Raw genomic sequence first — 17,043 nt, forward strand, 5'->3', positions numbered from 1 at the left:
CACTGTTTAAAATCTGCGTTTGCACGGCTTTGCACGGTTGTGCGTGCAGCGCCGGTTAAACAAGGTTAAACTTTTTCTGGCTCCGCCAAGTCTGCTCTTCAAATTTTCCCTTAAGGAAGCTCTACTCTTAGTATAACCAGACTACTTACTATATTATAAGCCTAGCACTTGTTCTCCGTACCTCTCTACTAAGTAAGCACTCTCGTACTAAGTAAAGCACTACATCTACTTACCACCCCTGTGAATATCCACTTCCCTTAAAAGTACAGCACTCCCCTTATACAGTTCTAGCATGTCGAGTGGTAGATTACTGGCGTTGTCTCCAGTTCAGCTGGTCAATCTGGATATCTTGAGACAATGCTACAATTGTCTCATGTACACAGACAACCCTCTCCTCCTCCCAACAAACACAAATACATGTGAGAGATGCAACTATATAGCCAAACTGGAGGCTGAACTCTCTCAACTCAGGGCTGGCATGACCAGACAGGAGGAGATGGCAACCACACACACAACAATCCCAGTCCCACATAGACCTACCACAACTGCAAACCAAACACATAAAACACAAAGACATACTCGGAGGCTCTAATAAAAAACTTACCAAAACAACAGAGGCTCCCAAAGCAGACACCCAAAAATCCACCACCTCAAAACAAAACACAGGCAACACATACTTCAATAAATCAGTGTGTCAACCAATCACAGCCGTTAAGGCCAAACACCTTGCCTGATACACTAGTAATAGGTGACTCTATAGTCAGACACACTGATGTCCCACTGACCAGGCTGAACAAGGAGAAGATGACTGTGAGCTGTCTAACGGGAGCTAGGATTCGCCACATAACACATGCACTCGAGTCACTCCAAAGCAAGTACAAATATGACTCCGTCATTGTCCATGCTGGTGTGAATGACCTGAGACGTACCTCCCTGGACTACATGAAAAGAGACATAGAGGAGCTCTCCGATTATGTAGCCCAGGCTGGTATGACCCTGACCCTGAGCAGCATCTTGCCCTCACCAAGAATGATACTACAATACAAAGACAAGATGATCAGCTTTAACAATTGGCTCAAGTACTGGTGTCATTCTAAGGGGATCCAATGTCTGTCTGCCTGGGATGACATGTTGGACAAGCCACGCTGCTTCGCAAGGGATGGCTTACACCTGTCACCACTGGGATTCCGGATATTGGCTAAGGCTCTTGCCACTCCCATAGTGCCTTTTTTAGGCAAGGCTCAAAAGACAAACCCACCTCCTTAGAAAACAATAATGAAAAAAACTAAGGGTAATGCTGCTCAACGCCAGAAGTCTAAATCTCAAGATGCAGGCACTTGATGCACTCCTCAGCATGGAGAACATCGACGTCTGTGCAGTAACTGAAACCTGGTTCAAGGCACCTGAGAGCACCCCAGCGTTACCAGGCTATACCGCGTATCATGCTTTTCGGCCCCAAAACCCGGGCCGAACCACAAAGGGAGGGGGAGTGTCCATATTCATCAAGGACACCCACACCTCCAGGTTAGTAGCAACACATGAAGCATCAGAGACCATACAGGTGCAACTAACCATAGGCAAAACTGCTATACAACTGGTAGCATGTTACAGACCACCCTCCCAATCTCAAGAACTCCACTCAACCTTCCTGAAGACACTGGAGGATATGAATGTATCACAAAATACCATCATACTGAGAGACTTCAACTACCCAAACATAGATTGGGTACATTATTCTAGCCCTAATACCCTAGCCCAAAGGTTCCTGGAATTCATAAATTCAAATGCACTGGAACAATTAGTCACCTCTCCCACTAGGGGAGATAATATACTAGACCTGATCATCACAAACATGGGGACAAAATGCTCCACACTGGAAGTATACCCCTCACTAGTGAGATCTGACCACAAACTAATCACCCTGGATATACATATCCCACCTCCACCCCCAGCACAAAAGACCACAGTGAAAAACTTCTCAAAAGCAGACTTCACTCTTCTTAAGACTGAGATGGTATCCTTTAAGCCCACTGTGCCAGTGGATACCACATCCCACAATTCCGAATCCTTCACAAATGCTTTCTATAGACATCTCCAAGAATGCATGGATCATGCAATCCCAAACAAATCCAAGTCCCTCTCCACCAAAGGTAAGCGTCCTGTCTGGTGGACCTCAGCCATAAACAAATTGTATAACAAAAGAAGGAAGCTACTGCACGTCAGAGCAAAATCCCATGAAGGGAAGACATCTCTGATCAACATTAGCAAAAAACTACGTTCTCTCATAAAAACATCCAAGGCCAACTTTGAGAGAAAAATCGCTAAGGACACTAAAGATAACCACAAAGCCTTCTTCAGCTATGTTAGAAACCTGGGCGGAAACTCTCAGATATGCTGAGTTGGTTCACAACAATAAAAAATACACTGAACCCACAGATATTGCCAACATTCTGGCTGACAGGTTCAGTGCAAATTTCTCCCCTCCTTCACCCCCAAAAGAAGAAATACTTATCCCAGCTGAATGTAATCTCCCTGTCATCTCAGATGTCCAAGTGAGAACCGCCCTAAACAAAGCAAAAAAACACAGCATCAATGGGACCTGACGGTATCCCGGGTTGCGTGTTACGTGAACTCCAAGAGGAGCTAAACCCACACATAAAAATGCTATTTAACCTTAGCCTTACTTCGGGATATGTACCTGAACACTGGTGTACAGCAACAGTGGTCCCACTCCACAAGGGGGGTGCCTCTACAGACCCTGGAAACTACCGCCCCATAAGCTTAACCAGCCTGGTCTGCAAAGCTATGGAAAGAATTATCATGGAACTCATAAACAGAGACATAGGGGACCTACAGACACTTGACCCCACCCAGTTCGGCTTTGTAAAGGGCAGATCCTGCCTTTTAAACCTGGTTGACTTTTTCGAAACAGTCACTAGAGCCATTGACGAGGGCAAAGCAGTCCATACAGCATACCTAGACTTGGCCAAGGCCTTCGACACAATACCCCACTCAGGCATCATAGATAAGCTCAACAGCTTAAATATAAACCCTTATGTCACTAGATGGGTTGCAAACTGGCTAAAGGACAGAACCCATAAAGTTAAAATCGCTGGAGCAATGTCAGACTCAAAGCCAGTCACAAGTGGTGTCCCACAGGGATCTGTCCTGGGACCCCTCTTGTTTGGCATTTATTTCTCAGATGTTAAAGCAAACACGGGAGGGCTGTGGCTGACAAAGTTCGCAGATGACTGCAAACTAGGCGCCATAGCAGATACACCAGCAGACACACACATCCTACAAAAAGGCCTCACAGAACTGGACAACTGGTGCCGGAGTCACGGCCTTAAACTAAATGCCAAAAAATGTATAGTCACCCCCTTTGGGAAAAACAAAGTACCCACAAATTATCACATAGACAACAACCCACTGAGTACTGAAAAAGTAATCAGAGACCTAGGGACCCAAGTTGACAGCGACCTCTCATTTGATACCCACGTTGCCAAAGTGGTTAGAAAAACATTCTACCTTGCACACCTCATCATGAAGAGATTCACATCCAGATCCAAGGATGTCATTGTACCCCTATATTCCTCCCTCATCAGACCCATGATTGAGTACAATGCCCCATTTGGTATGTACCTCACCAGGCATTTGCAGCGGCTGGAGAGACCACAAGGGTACCTCACCAAGAGGATCAAGGGTCTCCAACATATGTCTTATTCTGCCAGACTAAAGAAACTTCAGCTCTATTCAGTATCATACCACCTGCTCAGAGGTGATCTCTGCCTGATGTACAAGGCCATGTCCAATCAGGATCTGATGGACATGCTCCACCTCAAAAAATCCAAGTCCATCAGGACCATGAGAGCTAAAGACTTAAACCTCGGCACAAGTATGAATAGGACATGCTGGAGGGATAGATTCATAACCCAGAGGCTTCCCATGCTTTGGAACAGGATCCCAGTTCGTATTAGGCAGAGCCCCTCACTGACTCTCTTCAAGAGAAATCTTGATGAGTGGATGGGAGATCGTAAGTTTACCCCAGGGGTCACATCTGTGTCACTGCTAGACAGGGGCACAGTAAACTAATTCTATTATATAAGGGGACCTTCACTGTGTCACTACTAGGCACAGTATTCTTAATTTATTCTGTACATTTTTGTACCATTTCATGGGGTGGCAAATGCCACATCACTATGGCTAGGCTTACAAATGCCCCAGGGCAGATAGCCTAGTACTATACTATTAAACTATGAAACTATGAATTTTCCATTCACTTCCTGAAATATAAATGGCTTGCAAGAACAGAAAAAGAGAAGAAAAAATAATTTTTCTTATTTGATGAAGGGAAAGACTGACATTGCCTTGCTTCAAGAAATGCACTTGAATCAAAGTGAACACAAGGAGCCAATAAAGACAAATAGGAAAACAGGGTACAGTGTGGGGCGCTCCAGGTAGAATGAAAAAAAAGGAATTTTGATATTAATTAGAAAAGGATACCCAATTAAAACAGAGGAGACCAAATGAGATAAACAAGCCAGATATGTTTTAAAGGTTCCTGGCTCGGTCACAGGCTGACAATAGCTGCAATATACCTACTACCCAAAACTAAGTGGTCTGAAATAAAAAAAATAATGGAGGTGGTTATGGAGTTTTAAGAAGTGATAACATTGACAGGCGATTAAAATTTAGACACATTTCAGGATGTCTCAGGAGGTCCAAGACAAATTCATACCAATAGGGGAGGGCAGTATTTCCTCAAATACCTCAATATTTTTGGGTTCCAGGATACAATGGATAGCCAAAATGCAGAGAAAAAATTATGTATCTGAAATTATTTAACCATAGCCTCCAAACAGGCTTCGTGTCTCATAAATGGAGAAACGCAACAGTCATCCCTCTGCACAAAGGTGGGCCATCTACAGACCCTGGAAACTACAGACCCATAAGTCTCACTAGTCTTGTATGTAAAGCCATGAAAAGAATTATCATGGAGATGATAAACACAGATACAGTAAACCTCCAGACACTGGACCCAACCCAGTTTGGTCTTGACAAGGGCAGATCATGCCTACTCAACCTGGTGGACTTCTTTGAGAAGGTCATCAAAGCAATAGATGGAGGCAAAATTGTTCACACTGCTTACCTTGACCTGGCGAAGGCATTTGACACAATACCCCAACTCGAGCATTGTTGACAAATTCAAGATGTTGGGTACAAACCTGTATGTCACCCGGTGGATAGCCAGCTGTCTCACAGACAAGACTCAGGAAGTTACAATTGGGGGGTCCACCTCTACAAAGAGCTCAGTCACAAGTGGAGTCCCAGAGGGATCAGTCCTTGGACCGCCCCTTTTTGGCATTTACTTCTCAGAAATCAAGGCTAATGTCAGTGGTCTCTGGCTGACAAATTTGCAGATGATTGCGAATTAGGAGCAGTCACTGAATCTCACACTGGCACAAATGTTCTACAGGAGGGGTTGACACAGACAAACAACTGGTGTCAGAGCCATGGACTAAAACTAAATGCCAAGAAATGCATAAGAGTATCCTTTGGGAAGTCATCCATCCCTGGTAACTATCATATTGACAACATACCGCTTAGAGTTGACCCAGTAATCAGGGATTTAGCGGCACACATAGACTGTAATCTAGCCTTTAATCATCATGTGTCTACAGCGGTGAGGAAATCATTCTATTTATGCAACTTATAAACAAAGGTATGGCATCTAAGTCCAAGGAAGTCATTGTTCCACTGTTATTTGGCATTCATCATACCTATCATGGAGTGCAATGCCCCCTTTGGCATGTACCTAACCAGGCATATCCAAAAACTGGAACGTCCACAGAGGTTCCTCACTAAAAGAATACAGGGCATAAGTAATATGTCCTATGCAAACCGCCTCAAGGCCCTATCCCTGTATTCTGTATCCTATAGGCTTTTGAGGGGAGATCTATGCCTGGCATACAGGGCATTGTTAGACCCCGCTCTGATGGACTTCCTGCATGTCCACAAAAAAACAGCACCAGAATTACCCATTCTAGAGACTTAAACCTTGCCTGGGATATAAATAGGACCTGCTAGAGAGATAGGTATGTATCCCAGAGTATACCCCCCCGTCTATGGAACACGCTTCCCCATTCATGTGAAGCAGAGTTGTTCCCTAACCCAATTCAAGTGAAACTTGGACAACTGGTTGGGAAACCAGAAATTCATCCCTGATTTGTCGCCTATGCCTCTGATAGACACAGGTAACCTGTAAATGGTTAATCTCCCAGGCCCATGCTTACACTTATCAAGGGTAGCAGAACTTCGCAGAGATTTGGGATGAATGGCTAGGCTTAAAAAGGCCCTTATGGTCGTTAGCCTAGTAAACACCTATGAACTCAGGAAGGCATAATACATGGGCTATGCTGGAGAGATGCTACATTTCGAAAGAACATCTACATCAAGTTAATAACACTTGTACTCACACTATAGCTAAATCTGACCATGTTCCCATTTTTGTAAACTGGAAATGAAGAAATTTTAGTATACAGACAGGCACTGGCACTTCCCCAACATTCTGGCTTAATGGAGCAGTTACTAGGAAAAGGATTATGAAGTATTTGCTTGAAGGTCTTAGTAGTTTAAATAGGACATCAGAATATTTGCGTACAGCATGGGATACTTTTAAAGTGATGGTAATGGCAAGAATGGGGATGACCAATGGTGAAAGAGTAGACTTAAGTAACTACAAGCACTCAAGGACACTTTGGAGATACAGGAGCAGCATCAGGACCAATCTTCCCCAGAACTTAACAGTCATTTGCAGAAACTGAGGTTAGACATGGGAGAATATTTCAACACCCCGCACAAATATGGGCTGGGCAAAATTAAAACCTTGCACTTTGATAATAACTCAAAGGGAAATAAATTACTGGCTCAAAATGAAGACAGCAAAAGTTGAGAAAATGATACCTAAACCTGGAGACCCCATTACAAAAAGGATGAAACTTGACTCAGACAATATAGCTGACATTGTCAGATTTTTACCGCAATCTGTATACAAGGGATAATAAGGTAGACAAGTAGGATGCTGGAAAGACAAAAACACCTGGAATCATTAAATATTCCACAGCTTAGTGAGGAAGAAAAACAATCTAAGATGATAAGCATGGAAAACATATTGACTAATACTAATAAACAGAGATTGGGGAAGTCACCCGAAGATGGCATTCCAATGGCAATTTGGAAAATTGTAAAGGACAAAATTGTCCCTGTCTGGGCAAAATTAATGCAAACAAAGTGGCAAGGGCATATCTTGGATTAATGAAAGGTGGAAGTGATAGTTACACTGCCTAAAGATGGAAAAGGCCCTACTGACCCCAATCATATACGCAAACATCAATTTTAAGTCATGATTATAAAATTTTACCCATGTATTTTAGCAGAAAGATTGGCCCCATACTCCCTAGAATTTTAAGTTTAGGTCAGTGTGGTTTTGCTGAGTGGTGGAAAACATTTGGCAATATAATTAAAACAATAATGATGCAAAGGGAAGCAGAACTAAGGTAGTTAGGGATGATCATGGTGGGAAATTATACAAAGGAAGCCATTAACAGGGTTAGTTGAGTTTTTGCTGTTAGACAACTTAAAAATCTATGGCTTTCCTGATGTGAGGACTGGCTTGGTAAATAACTAAATCAACACACAAGCTAGATTGAAAAGCAATGGCATGCTCTTCCATACTATCAATATTTCACAAGGGACACAACTGGGATGTCCACTGTCCCCTCTCTACTGGTTGTTTCTGTACCTCGAGACCTGGCAATTGAAATAAGAAAATCCACCACAGCCACATACAAATGGGGAGGTTGGAAGAAGAGAAAATTATGTTGTTTGCAGATGATGATATTTTATACCTCACAAAGCCTGAAAGAGATTTAAACTGTGTTTTTATGATATTAATAACTTCAGAACAGTTGTCAGGATATAAAATTAACAGCCTAAAGACTAAAGCGATAGCAGTAAACTATGCTCCCAAGCATGAATGGATTCAAATGTACCCATATCTCTGGGGGTATTAGAGAATAAGATACCTTGAGGTTTGGTTAAGCACCACAGTTCACTCTGTGGCAGTGGATAAGTGGCTAGAAAACTACATAAAAGATTATTACAAATCTCAGCACATGGAAATTGATGGAGATGAGCTTGGATCATAAAATCTTGACTGTCAAAATGATTATGGTTCCCCCTGATTTTGTATACCAGTCAGGCATATTTTTTTCTCCCAAGCAGGATACAAAGGATAAAATTAATAAGAATTTAAAAGAATTTATATGGGACAATAGAGGGAGGGGGGATCAAACAGAAAAAGTTACAACTTCCCATAGAACAAGGAGGTTTAGATTTAGTCAACTTGGAAGATTATTCTAAGGCCACAAAACTAAAACTCATGTATGTTATTCTAGACAGTGAATATAAGGCAAAATGGGAGAATAGGTTATTCCATAACCAGAATGGTTCAACAATTCTGGAAAAGGATGTATGAGAACTCTCTGCAGACACAACATGGGAGAGCTATGTATTTTGATACAATGCACTAGGCTAGAGGCATCTGCTGGCACACAACTCTCTTATCAAATGGAAAGAGTAGTTATTATCCACTGAAGACAAGTGGGGATATAATCGGGACTGAAGGCATAATGTGGCTACGATATGGAAAGCTGAAAACAGATGATATACTATTGGGAAGATCTTGCAGAATGGGAAGAGAAACTGGGTGGGACCAAGCAAAGATCAAATTCTCTCTAGGAAACAGGAACAGATTAGTATATCTGGGTTTAGAGAGGGCCACTACACAATTCAGGGAACAGGAAGAGAGAACTTCACACCCATTAATTCAATACCTCATAAAGGTACATTCAGAGACCACAATGAGGAAAAAAAAAAATATCTATAGAGCATATAGAGGAAGGTTTGAGTTCAAAAAAGACACAATGCTGATTCACACAGAAGAGTGAAGCACCAAGCTAGACATGCAAATAGCATCAGGGGATTGGCTCAGATAAGCATTATTCCAAGATATGTCACAAAATCTAGGAAATTTCACATTTTTGCATGGAAATGCCTCCACAAGTATTTTTACACTCCGGTCAAAGTAAGTCATACGTATCCGCAGAATAAGCCAACTATTAGAGATGGTAAACTCAAGACAGAAGTATTTGGGATCATATATTCTGGGACTGCCCTAAATTGAGATAATTTAAAGCAAGGATACAGCAAAGTACGGATAAGATAATAGGGCATCACGAGTTACTCACTAGAGAGAAGATGTTGAGCTGCATTAAAATAATTTCCCAGGACACACTAAAACCTTGATGTCAATGAAGAAATCCCACCCACTGAGACGATAACCTCTGAAATGGAGAAACTAAAAAAAGTTGGAACTGAATACATTGAGGGGAAATTTACATTAAACAAGTAGAAAACTTAGGAATTATCCCAAATCCCACAGAAATTAACTATTAAGGTTAGAGGATCCAGCAGTTTCCGTTTTTGTTCTTAGGTTTGTGTTTGTACAACTAATTAGGAATGTTTGTATTCTATACATCTCTATGGATATTAATTCTCCAAGAGTTTATGTCCAAGTGAAAGGAGGACAACTGAATTACACAACTGTGAGGTAATGTGCTTGAATAACAGATTTCATTAAGTTGAGGTGTCCCAAGCTGGCTACGTTTACCTGAGGGGCAAATAGTAGAAAAAGAAATGTATAACTCTGCTATGAGACCATCAATGTAAGCCTCATCTATGTGCACCATGCTTGCAGATTTTACAAGTTGCACTATGTCAAAATGTTGGACAGAAATAAAATGTTGCTCTTGGGGGAATAAAAGAGAATTGGAGATGGGATCCTCCTGCTGTGGAGTGAAGGAACTTTGTGTTACTGTGCAATAAGAATCCGAGGGTAGATATCCTTCAAATCCAAGGTTATCTTCCATGCCTGTGGCATGATGACAGGCAGAAGTTTGTGAAGGTTGCATTCTGAACTTTGGTACCACTAAAAATTGTTCGGCATGGAAAGGTTCAAAATGGGTGATTACTAGGCCAATGACCACAAGGGATTTTTTACGCCTAGCCATGCATCCCAAATCTAAAACGTTCTTGTACCCTTGAGAAGTGTAAAAAGGGGCTGGGGAAATGAAACATTTACAAACAGGAATCTGGGAGATGAACCATTTACAGGCTGCCTGTGTCCATTAGAGACATAGGTGCCAAACCAGGGATGAATTTCCTGTTCCTCATCCAGTTGTCTAAGTTATACTTTAATTGGGTTATGGAGGAACTCTGCTTCACAGGGATGGGAAGCCAGTTCCACATAAGGGGTAGTCTCTGAGATGCATAACTGTCTCTCCAGTAGGTCCTATTTATATCATAGGAAAGGTTTACATCTTTAGAATGGGTAATTCTGGTGCTGTTTGTTTTACAGATATGCAAGTCGTCGATCATGTGTGACCGATAATATGAAGGTAAACCTTTTTAACTACCTGGGTCCTGTATGTGCGCCAGCTGGCTATCTATCAGGTAACATGAGCGTTTATACCCAACCTCTTGAGTTTTGTCAACAATGTCTGAGTGGGACATGGTGTCAAATGACTTGGCCAGGTCAAGGTAGGCAGTGTGAACTGTTTTTTCCTCATCCACTGCTTTGATCTTCTCAAAGAAGTCCACCAGGTTAAGTAGGCATGACCTGCCCTTGATGAAACAAAATTGGGTTGGTCCAGTGTTAGGGGGTTTTCTATGTCATTATTTATCATTTCTATGACAACTCTTTACATGGCTTTGCATACGAGACTAGTGAGACTTATGGGTCTGTGGTTTCCATGGTCTGTCGATGGCCCAACTTTGTGCAGAGGGATTACTGTTGTTGTTCTCCATTCACAAGGCACAGAGCCTGTTTGAAGGCTACAGTTAAATAGCAATTCGGGAGGGCCTGATAGTCATGTTTCATGCTATTTAGAAGGCATCCTGGGACACTGTCTGGGCCCACTGATGCTGTGTTCTTGGCCTTAGATACAGCATTAAGGACCTCTTTCCTAGTGATAGTAGAGGGAGTAATACTTTATAATTCCCGAGGGAAGGTTGAGGGGAAGCGGGAGTAAAATCAGAGCTGAATTTGTTGGTCAGTAGGTTTGCTACATCTTCTTGGTCTTGTGTCCGACAGATGGTAAGGCCTCAGGATCTGGATAGGCGGCTGCAGCATCAGCCAGGTCTTCAAGAAGATCTTCCCTGACTACCACTGGAGGGATTCCACCCTCTTCCTCCATAACCAAGGCATATGTGTCAGACACTAGAGCCTGCACAGTAACTGCAAATCTGACAAACACCTGCCCAGTTCCAGCTCGAGAGGATGTGGAAGGAAACAAAGAAATGGAGGCCTACCTTTGCAATTTTAAGGACTGGGGAACCCGAAGACAGGTGGATAACATAGCATGCATAGGCCAAACACTAGTTTCCCTTAGGTGTCTAGTAAGGAGTCGTCCCTAAATGTAACAGCCGTATTGTTAACATACGCACAAAACTGCCAATTATGGACATCATGCTCAGGGCCTAAGCAGAACAAGTAACAGAAATGAAAGTCCCTGAGAAAAATTTGTTCCCAATATGTAAGGCTCCCCAACAGGGTACTTATCTTTTATGACCCCTGGTCTCAAGCCTGACTGAAACTATCAAAGCAACCAAAAGCACTCTGCATCAGACTGACACAGGATGAAAAGAACTGAATATGGTGATGGCAGACGACTCCTTTATACCACTAACATCTGGCATGGAAGGCATCCACCTGCTGGAGGATGATGAAATTCTCTGGTGTTCGGGCCAGCCACAGACTCCTGGAAGTAGACAGGAATTTCTAAAGAATATGTAACTGCAACAGCAACTATGATGACCATGCATTATGATTCAAAAGCATACAGGAGAAAAACAAAGTAATTCATATAAGAGGAAGATGAAAATATGTGCTCTTAATTTAGTAGGTTTTATACATTTAAATGCAAAAAAAGGACTGGACAAGCACAGATATGCTTAAATCAAAATTATAAATTACCTTTGGCTTTTCCATTCTAACTTCTTCAATAACCGTGATTTCCTCTTCCGTTGGACAAGAGAAGATGTTTGAATTTGATGGGAAAGCATCTGAGCTGGACTCTGTTTCTGTTAGAATTCCAGAATACTCTTCAGGCTCCTCCGGAAGGTCTGATGCAGAATGTTTTCTAATTACAAGACGCTTTGGGGAACTAATTTTCTTTCCTAAATTAAAAATCACACCAAATTACATACCCCCTCAACAGGGATAATGTATTTATTTGTAATCAGGCTTTCTAAATTTTAATGTAATATTAGGTCACATGGTAGAAAAATGCAGCTTAATGGACAGGGGTCGATACCCAAAACCATTAACCTAATTTCAGTTACATTTAAAATCACTCTACAATTCTCCACTATTTTTAGAATTACTTGCAATTGCCAAGTTGCCCCAAGACTAAGCTGAAAATTCCCATCACAAGTAAACAAAAGCAGTAATTTCAGAGGTCAAATACCAATGGTACTCAGAAAGATCAGTAAATGTTATCAGTTAATATGTGTAAAGATATTTATCTTCCTTCAACGGCTCAAAGATTTGGAAACCAATGAAGGGCAGCAATAAATAAGCCAAATGCTGGGTCCAAACCATAATGCAGGATTCTTATTTTACAAAGTAAATGAATATGAATAAAACAGCTGTATAACCCAGAAAATAGCAGGCATGCAGTTACTCAAACAGAATGAACTGTGAGAAGGCTTTTTGCAGTAAGTTAACATTTAGGTACCCATATCCAGGTGCCCCCTCATCAAAATCTCAAGCTTCTGTCTTCTGTACAAGCCCCCCAAGCTCATCTGGCATCTCTGCACCAGGTGTAGGACATGAGCTGTTTCACAATACCAAGTACTTGACTTCGTTTGAATATGGGGTGCATACTACGCAAACACACGCACGAGTACACACACACACACAGATCAAACAAACTTGTAATTCACAATGAATAAATAAAGAGCAAAACCAGTGCCCAACAGACAACCAAATAACTTGTATAAGAGCACTGTAAACCACTAGCAGGACCAACCAGTTCATAAATTTTCTAAATGAGTTTATTTCAACCAACTACCACAACACTGTGGTAGTTGGCTGAAATAAACTCATTTAGTAAATTTATAAACTTGTAATTCAAACTGTAACCTCTAGTGCCAAGTAGTTAAATATACACATCCTCCTGGCACAGAGGAAGAACATGATAGGCAAAAGGGTACCCCAATGCAGACTGCCCTCTCAAAGGTACACTGATGCTCAGGACACTCACATATATTGCGCATTACTTCAAAAGGAACCCCACAGTGAGATCATACTTCAGAGAAATTCCAAGTAATATTCACAAACACATAATGGGAAGGCAATAGGTAGGAGCCAAAGATATCACTTAATCAAGGAATCAGAAGGTGTAAACCTAGTATAAATATACCAAAGGAAGCCCTATTCCCAGAGTGGAGGACTAAACTGTAAGTAAAATATAGTATTACAGGAAAGACTGGCTGCAGCACAAACATCTGCCACATTCCAAAAACAAGTATCAGAGGCAGCTGCCACCCTGGTGGAATGATCTTTGACAGCATTTGCTAATGGCTATCTACAGACCTGTGGATAAAAGACAATGCACAATTGTCAGTCCTAAAACAAGCATTAGAAACAATCAGCCACAAGGAAGAGCCCTTGACAGCATTTGTTACTGGCCAGCTATGATACTTAAAAGAAAATGCAACTAGTAATCCTAAAAGAAGCATTAGAGGCCGCCATCCCCAAGGAGGAATGATCATTGACAGCATTTGGTAACTACTAGTTATCAGGCTTGTAACAAAAGAGAATGCAACTAACAGTCAAGGGTCTTGTTTGGATACTGCAATACCTCCCCTGCCTGGAGCAAAGGAAACAAAATGGTTTACCTTCCTAAACTTGCATTTCCCTGTCAGATGAAACCATAAGTGATGGCAAACATCCAACAAATGAAATGTGCATTATTCCCTGGATTCTGTCACTGAACAGAAAAGGCAGCAGAAAGAACTGGATGAGCAAAAGCACTCACACTATCTTAAGAAAGAATAAATACACGGTCCTAAGAGAAATCTGATCCTTATGTAACATTAAGATAGGTCCCCCAACAGATCAATGCATGCAGCCTGTAATTTTACCTGCTCCAGGTAATGGCCAGTGGGAATTAAGCCCGCTAAAAGAAGGGCTTCAGGCCCCTCCCAGGCAGCCAACTCGAAAGGTCGATGCTCGAGAACGTCCACTAGAAACTTCAAGTTCCATGAAGGAGTGGAAGGGGCTCCTCAAAGTAGAATAACAATGCGCAATCCTCTTCAAACATCTGATAACTTCGCTCATGTAGAGCCAAAAATCCTGCCCTTCACCATATCATTTTACTTATTTCCTTTGTTAACCCACAAGTGAATTAAAGTAACTTGTCCTACAAACTGAACCATTTTCAGTAATGACCCAGGCTAAGTGGCAATAACAAACATACAGCAGTATATACATGAACAAACAACAAATATACAGTAGCGAACTAGATACATATATAGATACTACTTCAGCATTTTACTTACCCTAATAAATATAAAACTGCCTAATAAATCAGAGCAATATGAAATCCATTCACAAAGAAATGAAGGAAAAAGAAAAGTAATCATGATGATGATGGCAATTATCCCCAATGTGCCGCCCAACTATAGATTTTTTAAATTATATCAGTTGTTAAGGAATGAGTGTCTGAGTCGCACACTATGCAAAACCACTACTACATGCATGCAGAATGGAGTATTTGCAGACGTACCGTAACCCGGATCCCTATGACAACTGCACTTGAATCTATTTGCAAGGTAGTTTGCAAAATACTATAAGACTGTTGCCATTTTGCACATTTTGTGCCACGTACCAGCAGACACATTCACAAAATGTATACACCATGACCAAGAAATAAATTGGACCAAGGTCAAACCAGTGCTTGAGATAAATCATTCAAAAACACGCAAGTTTATTGACCGAAGAGGAAACAGAAATTACTCACTGTCCACTTCGCACAGCAATTCTGTCAAAACAGATGATTTCCTGGGACCCCCTAACACCTCACAAAACCTGGGAGCTGCAGGAGGAGCCACTCCCTGTGGTACAGGTAATCATCCCAGTACTTCAAAGCTGTAATCCCTACAGCATAAAGCAAGGCCAAAATGAGAGAGGTCATCCCCACTGTACAACTCTCTTCAAAGATTTCATGTCATTTCTTCCAACCCAAATCCCTCTAAGTAAACACCCCAAATGTTTAACTCGTATATGCTTGCAATACTATAAGCCCTCAACATGGCTTTTTTCCCATATTACAGATCTCTCCGTTTCTGATAAATCTTAGGCATACTATCTCATTCTGACAAACATCCTGATTAAACTGCTTCATGATGCAGACATGCATAGACATTTACTGTCCTCTCTTCATGAAATAAATATTAGCAGATCACATTTACTGCATTTCTCATAAACCAAGCAAATTCACTTATTACTAAACTGAACCAAACTCATTTTGAACCTCTTTATAAGCTCAACACACTCGCATCATTTTTTAAACTCTATTACTTTATCTAAAGTATATCTATCCTGTCCACAACCCCTTTTTTCTATGTTTACAAATGAAGTCAGGGTGTCACAAATCACCCAAAATAAGAGTTACGGTTATCATTCTAGTCATATGTAAATTTACAGTCTTCTGTTCAAAGAAAACTGGCTTTTACTCTGACAGATTTTCCCAGTCAACAAATACAAACTCATAACACAGCTTCAACACTAGACCTAACCTCTCTCTTTTCGGAGACCCTTCTCCTCTCTCAAGATTCACTGAAGACTGACTCACTTAAGAAACTAATGCATACATTGTACATTACACTCTGCTTGACTGTACACTGCATTATGCTTGTTCACTATAACGTATATACACTTTTTTCTATATAATTAGTCTGAAGTACTCTAGTACTCTGCTACTGCTTACATTTCTGGATTTTTTTTTGTGAAATGTGCGTTTCCCCTTGGGCTGAGACTGAAATTGGTCAATACTGATCAGTGCACTAAACAAATACAAATACATACATATATCTTGTAAGCAAATGTGTACTAACAGAATGGGCCGATTACATAAAGAGACACTCCCCTCCAGTTCATGGAGAACATGCCTACCACCTACTTTTCTGTACAGAACAGAACAGAATACAACAGAACCTTGGGAAGATGGCTTTCATCTTGATCATGAATAGCTTTTTCTCAAAGGTGCCTCCTCAGTACTCCACCAACAATGCACAGCTGCAGCAAAAGAAGTGATTTTTCTGGGATGTGATCCACCACCAGGAAAATGCCTAAACTATTATCCCACTAACTCACTTGCACTACTTGCTGTCAAAAGGGCTTAGGACAATGAACAAACCACCACCTCAATTTTTACCAGATCTTGTAGCGCCTCTGGAGGAGTGCAGACAGCACAGGCAAACTGATGTATAACTGCTTCATGAAAACATTCCAATTATACAACAACGCCCCATTAATATTCTAAAACGTGCACGCTGATTGGTCAGCGTGCACGTTGTAAATCAGAATTATACTAATGGAAAAAGGTCCGGTCGCCCGAACTTTTTCCATTAGTATAACTCTTTTTTTAAAGCAGTGGAGAACGCAAGATCGCCGTTGCTTTTTACACACTGTCTCGCTATGTTAAAGGAGTTTAACATAGCATGACAGCTTAAGTAACGGAGATCTTTTTATCTCAGTTGCTTTTTTTAAAGGTGTCTCGCTAGGTTACATGGGTTTAACATAGCGAGACAGCTTTAAAAAAAACAAAGAAGATTCTCCATTGCTTTTTTAAAGCTGTCTCGCTATGTTAAACTCCTTTAACATAGCGAGATACTTTGTAAAAAGCAACGGAGATC

General features: G+C 41.3%; 1 protein-coding gene across 1 annotated transcript in view; it reads right to left on the bottom strand.

The window, feature by feature from the left end:
- The window catches only part of GTF3C1 (general transcription factor IIIC subunit 1), a gene marked incomplete in the record, with an annotated part of 1,808,906 nt that overhangs the window by 1,344,813 nt on the left and 447,050 nt on the right, over positions 1-17,043 (bottom strand). The window contains 1 exon segment of the mRNA XM_044089472.1: positions 12,095-12,297. Coding sequence (XP_043945407.1) covers positions 12,095-12,297 — 203 coding nt within the window.

This window comes from Protopterus annectens, chromosome 12.part0 (assembly GCF_019279795.1).
Source record: "Protopterus annectens isolate FY-2018-M chromosome 12.part0, PAN1.0, whole genome shotgun sequence".
In the NCBI taxonomy this organism is placed as follows: domain Eukaryota; kingdom Metazoa; phylum Chordata; order Ceratodontiformes; family Protopteridae; genus Protopterus; species Protopterus annectens.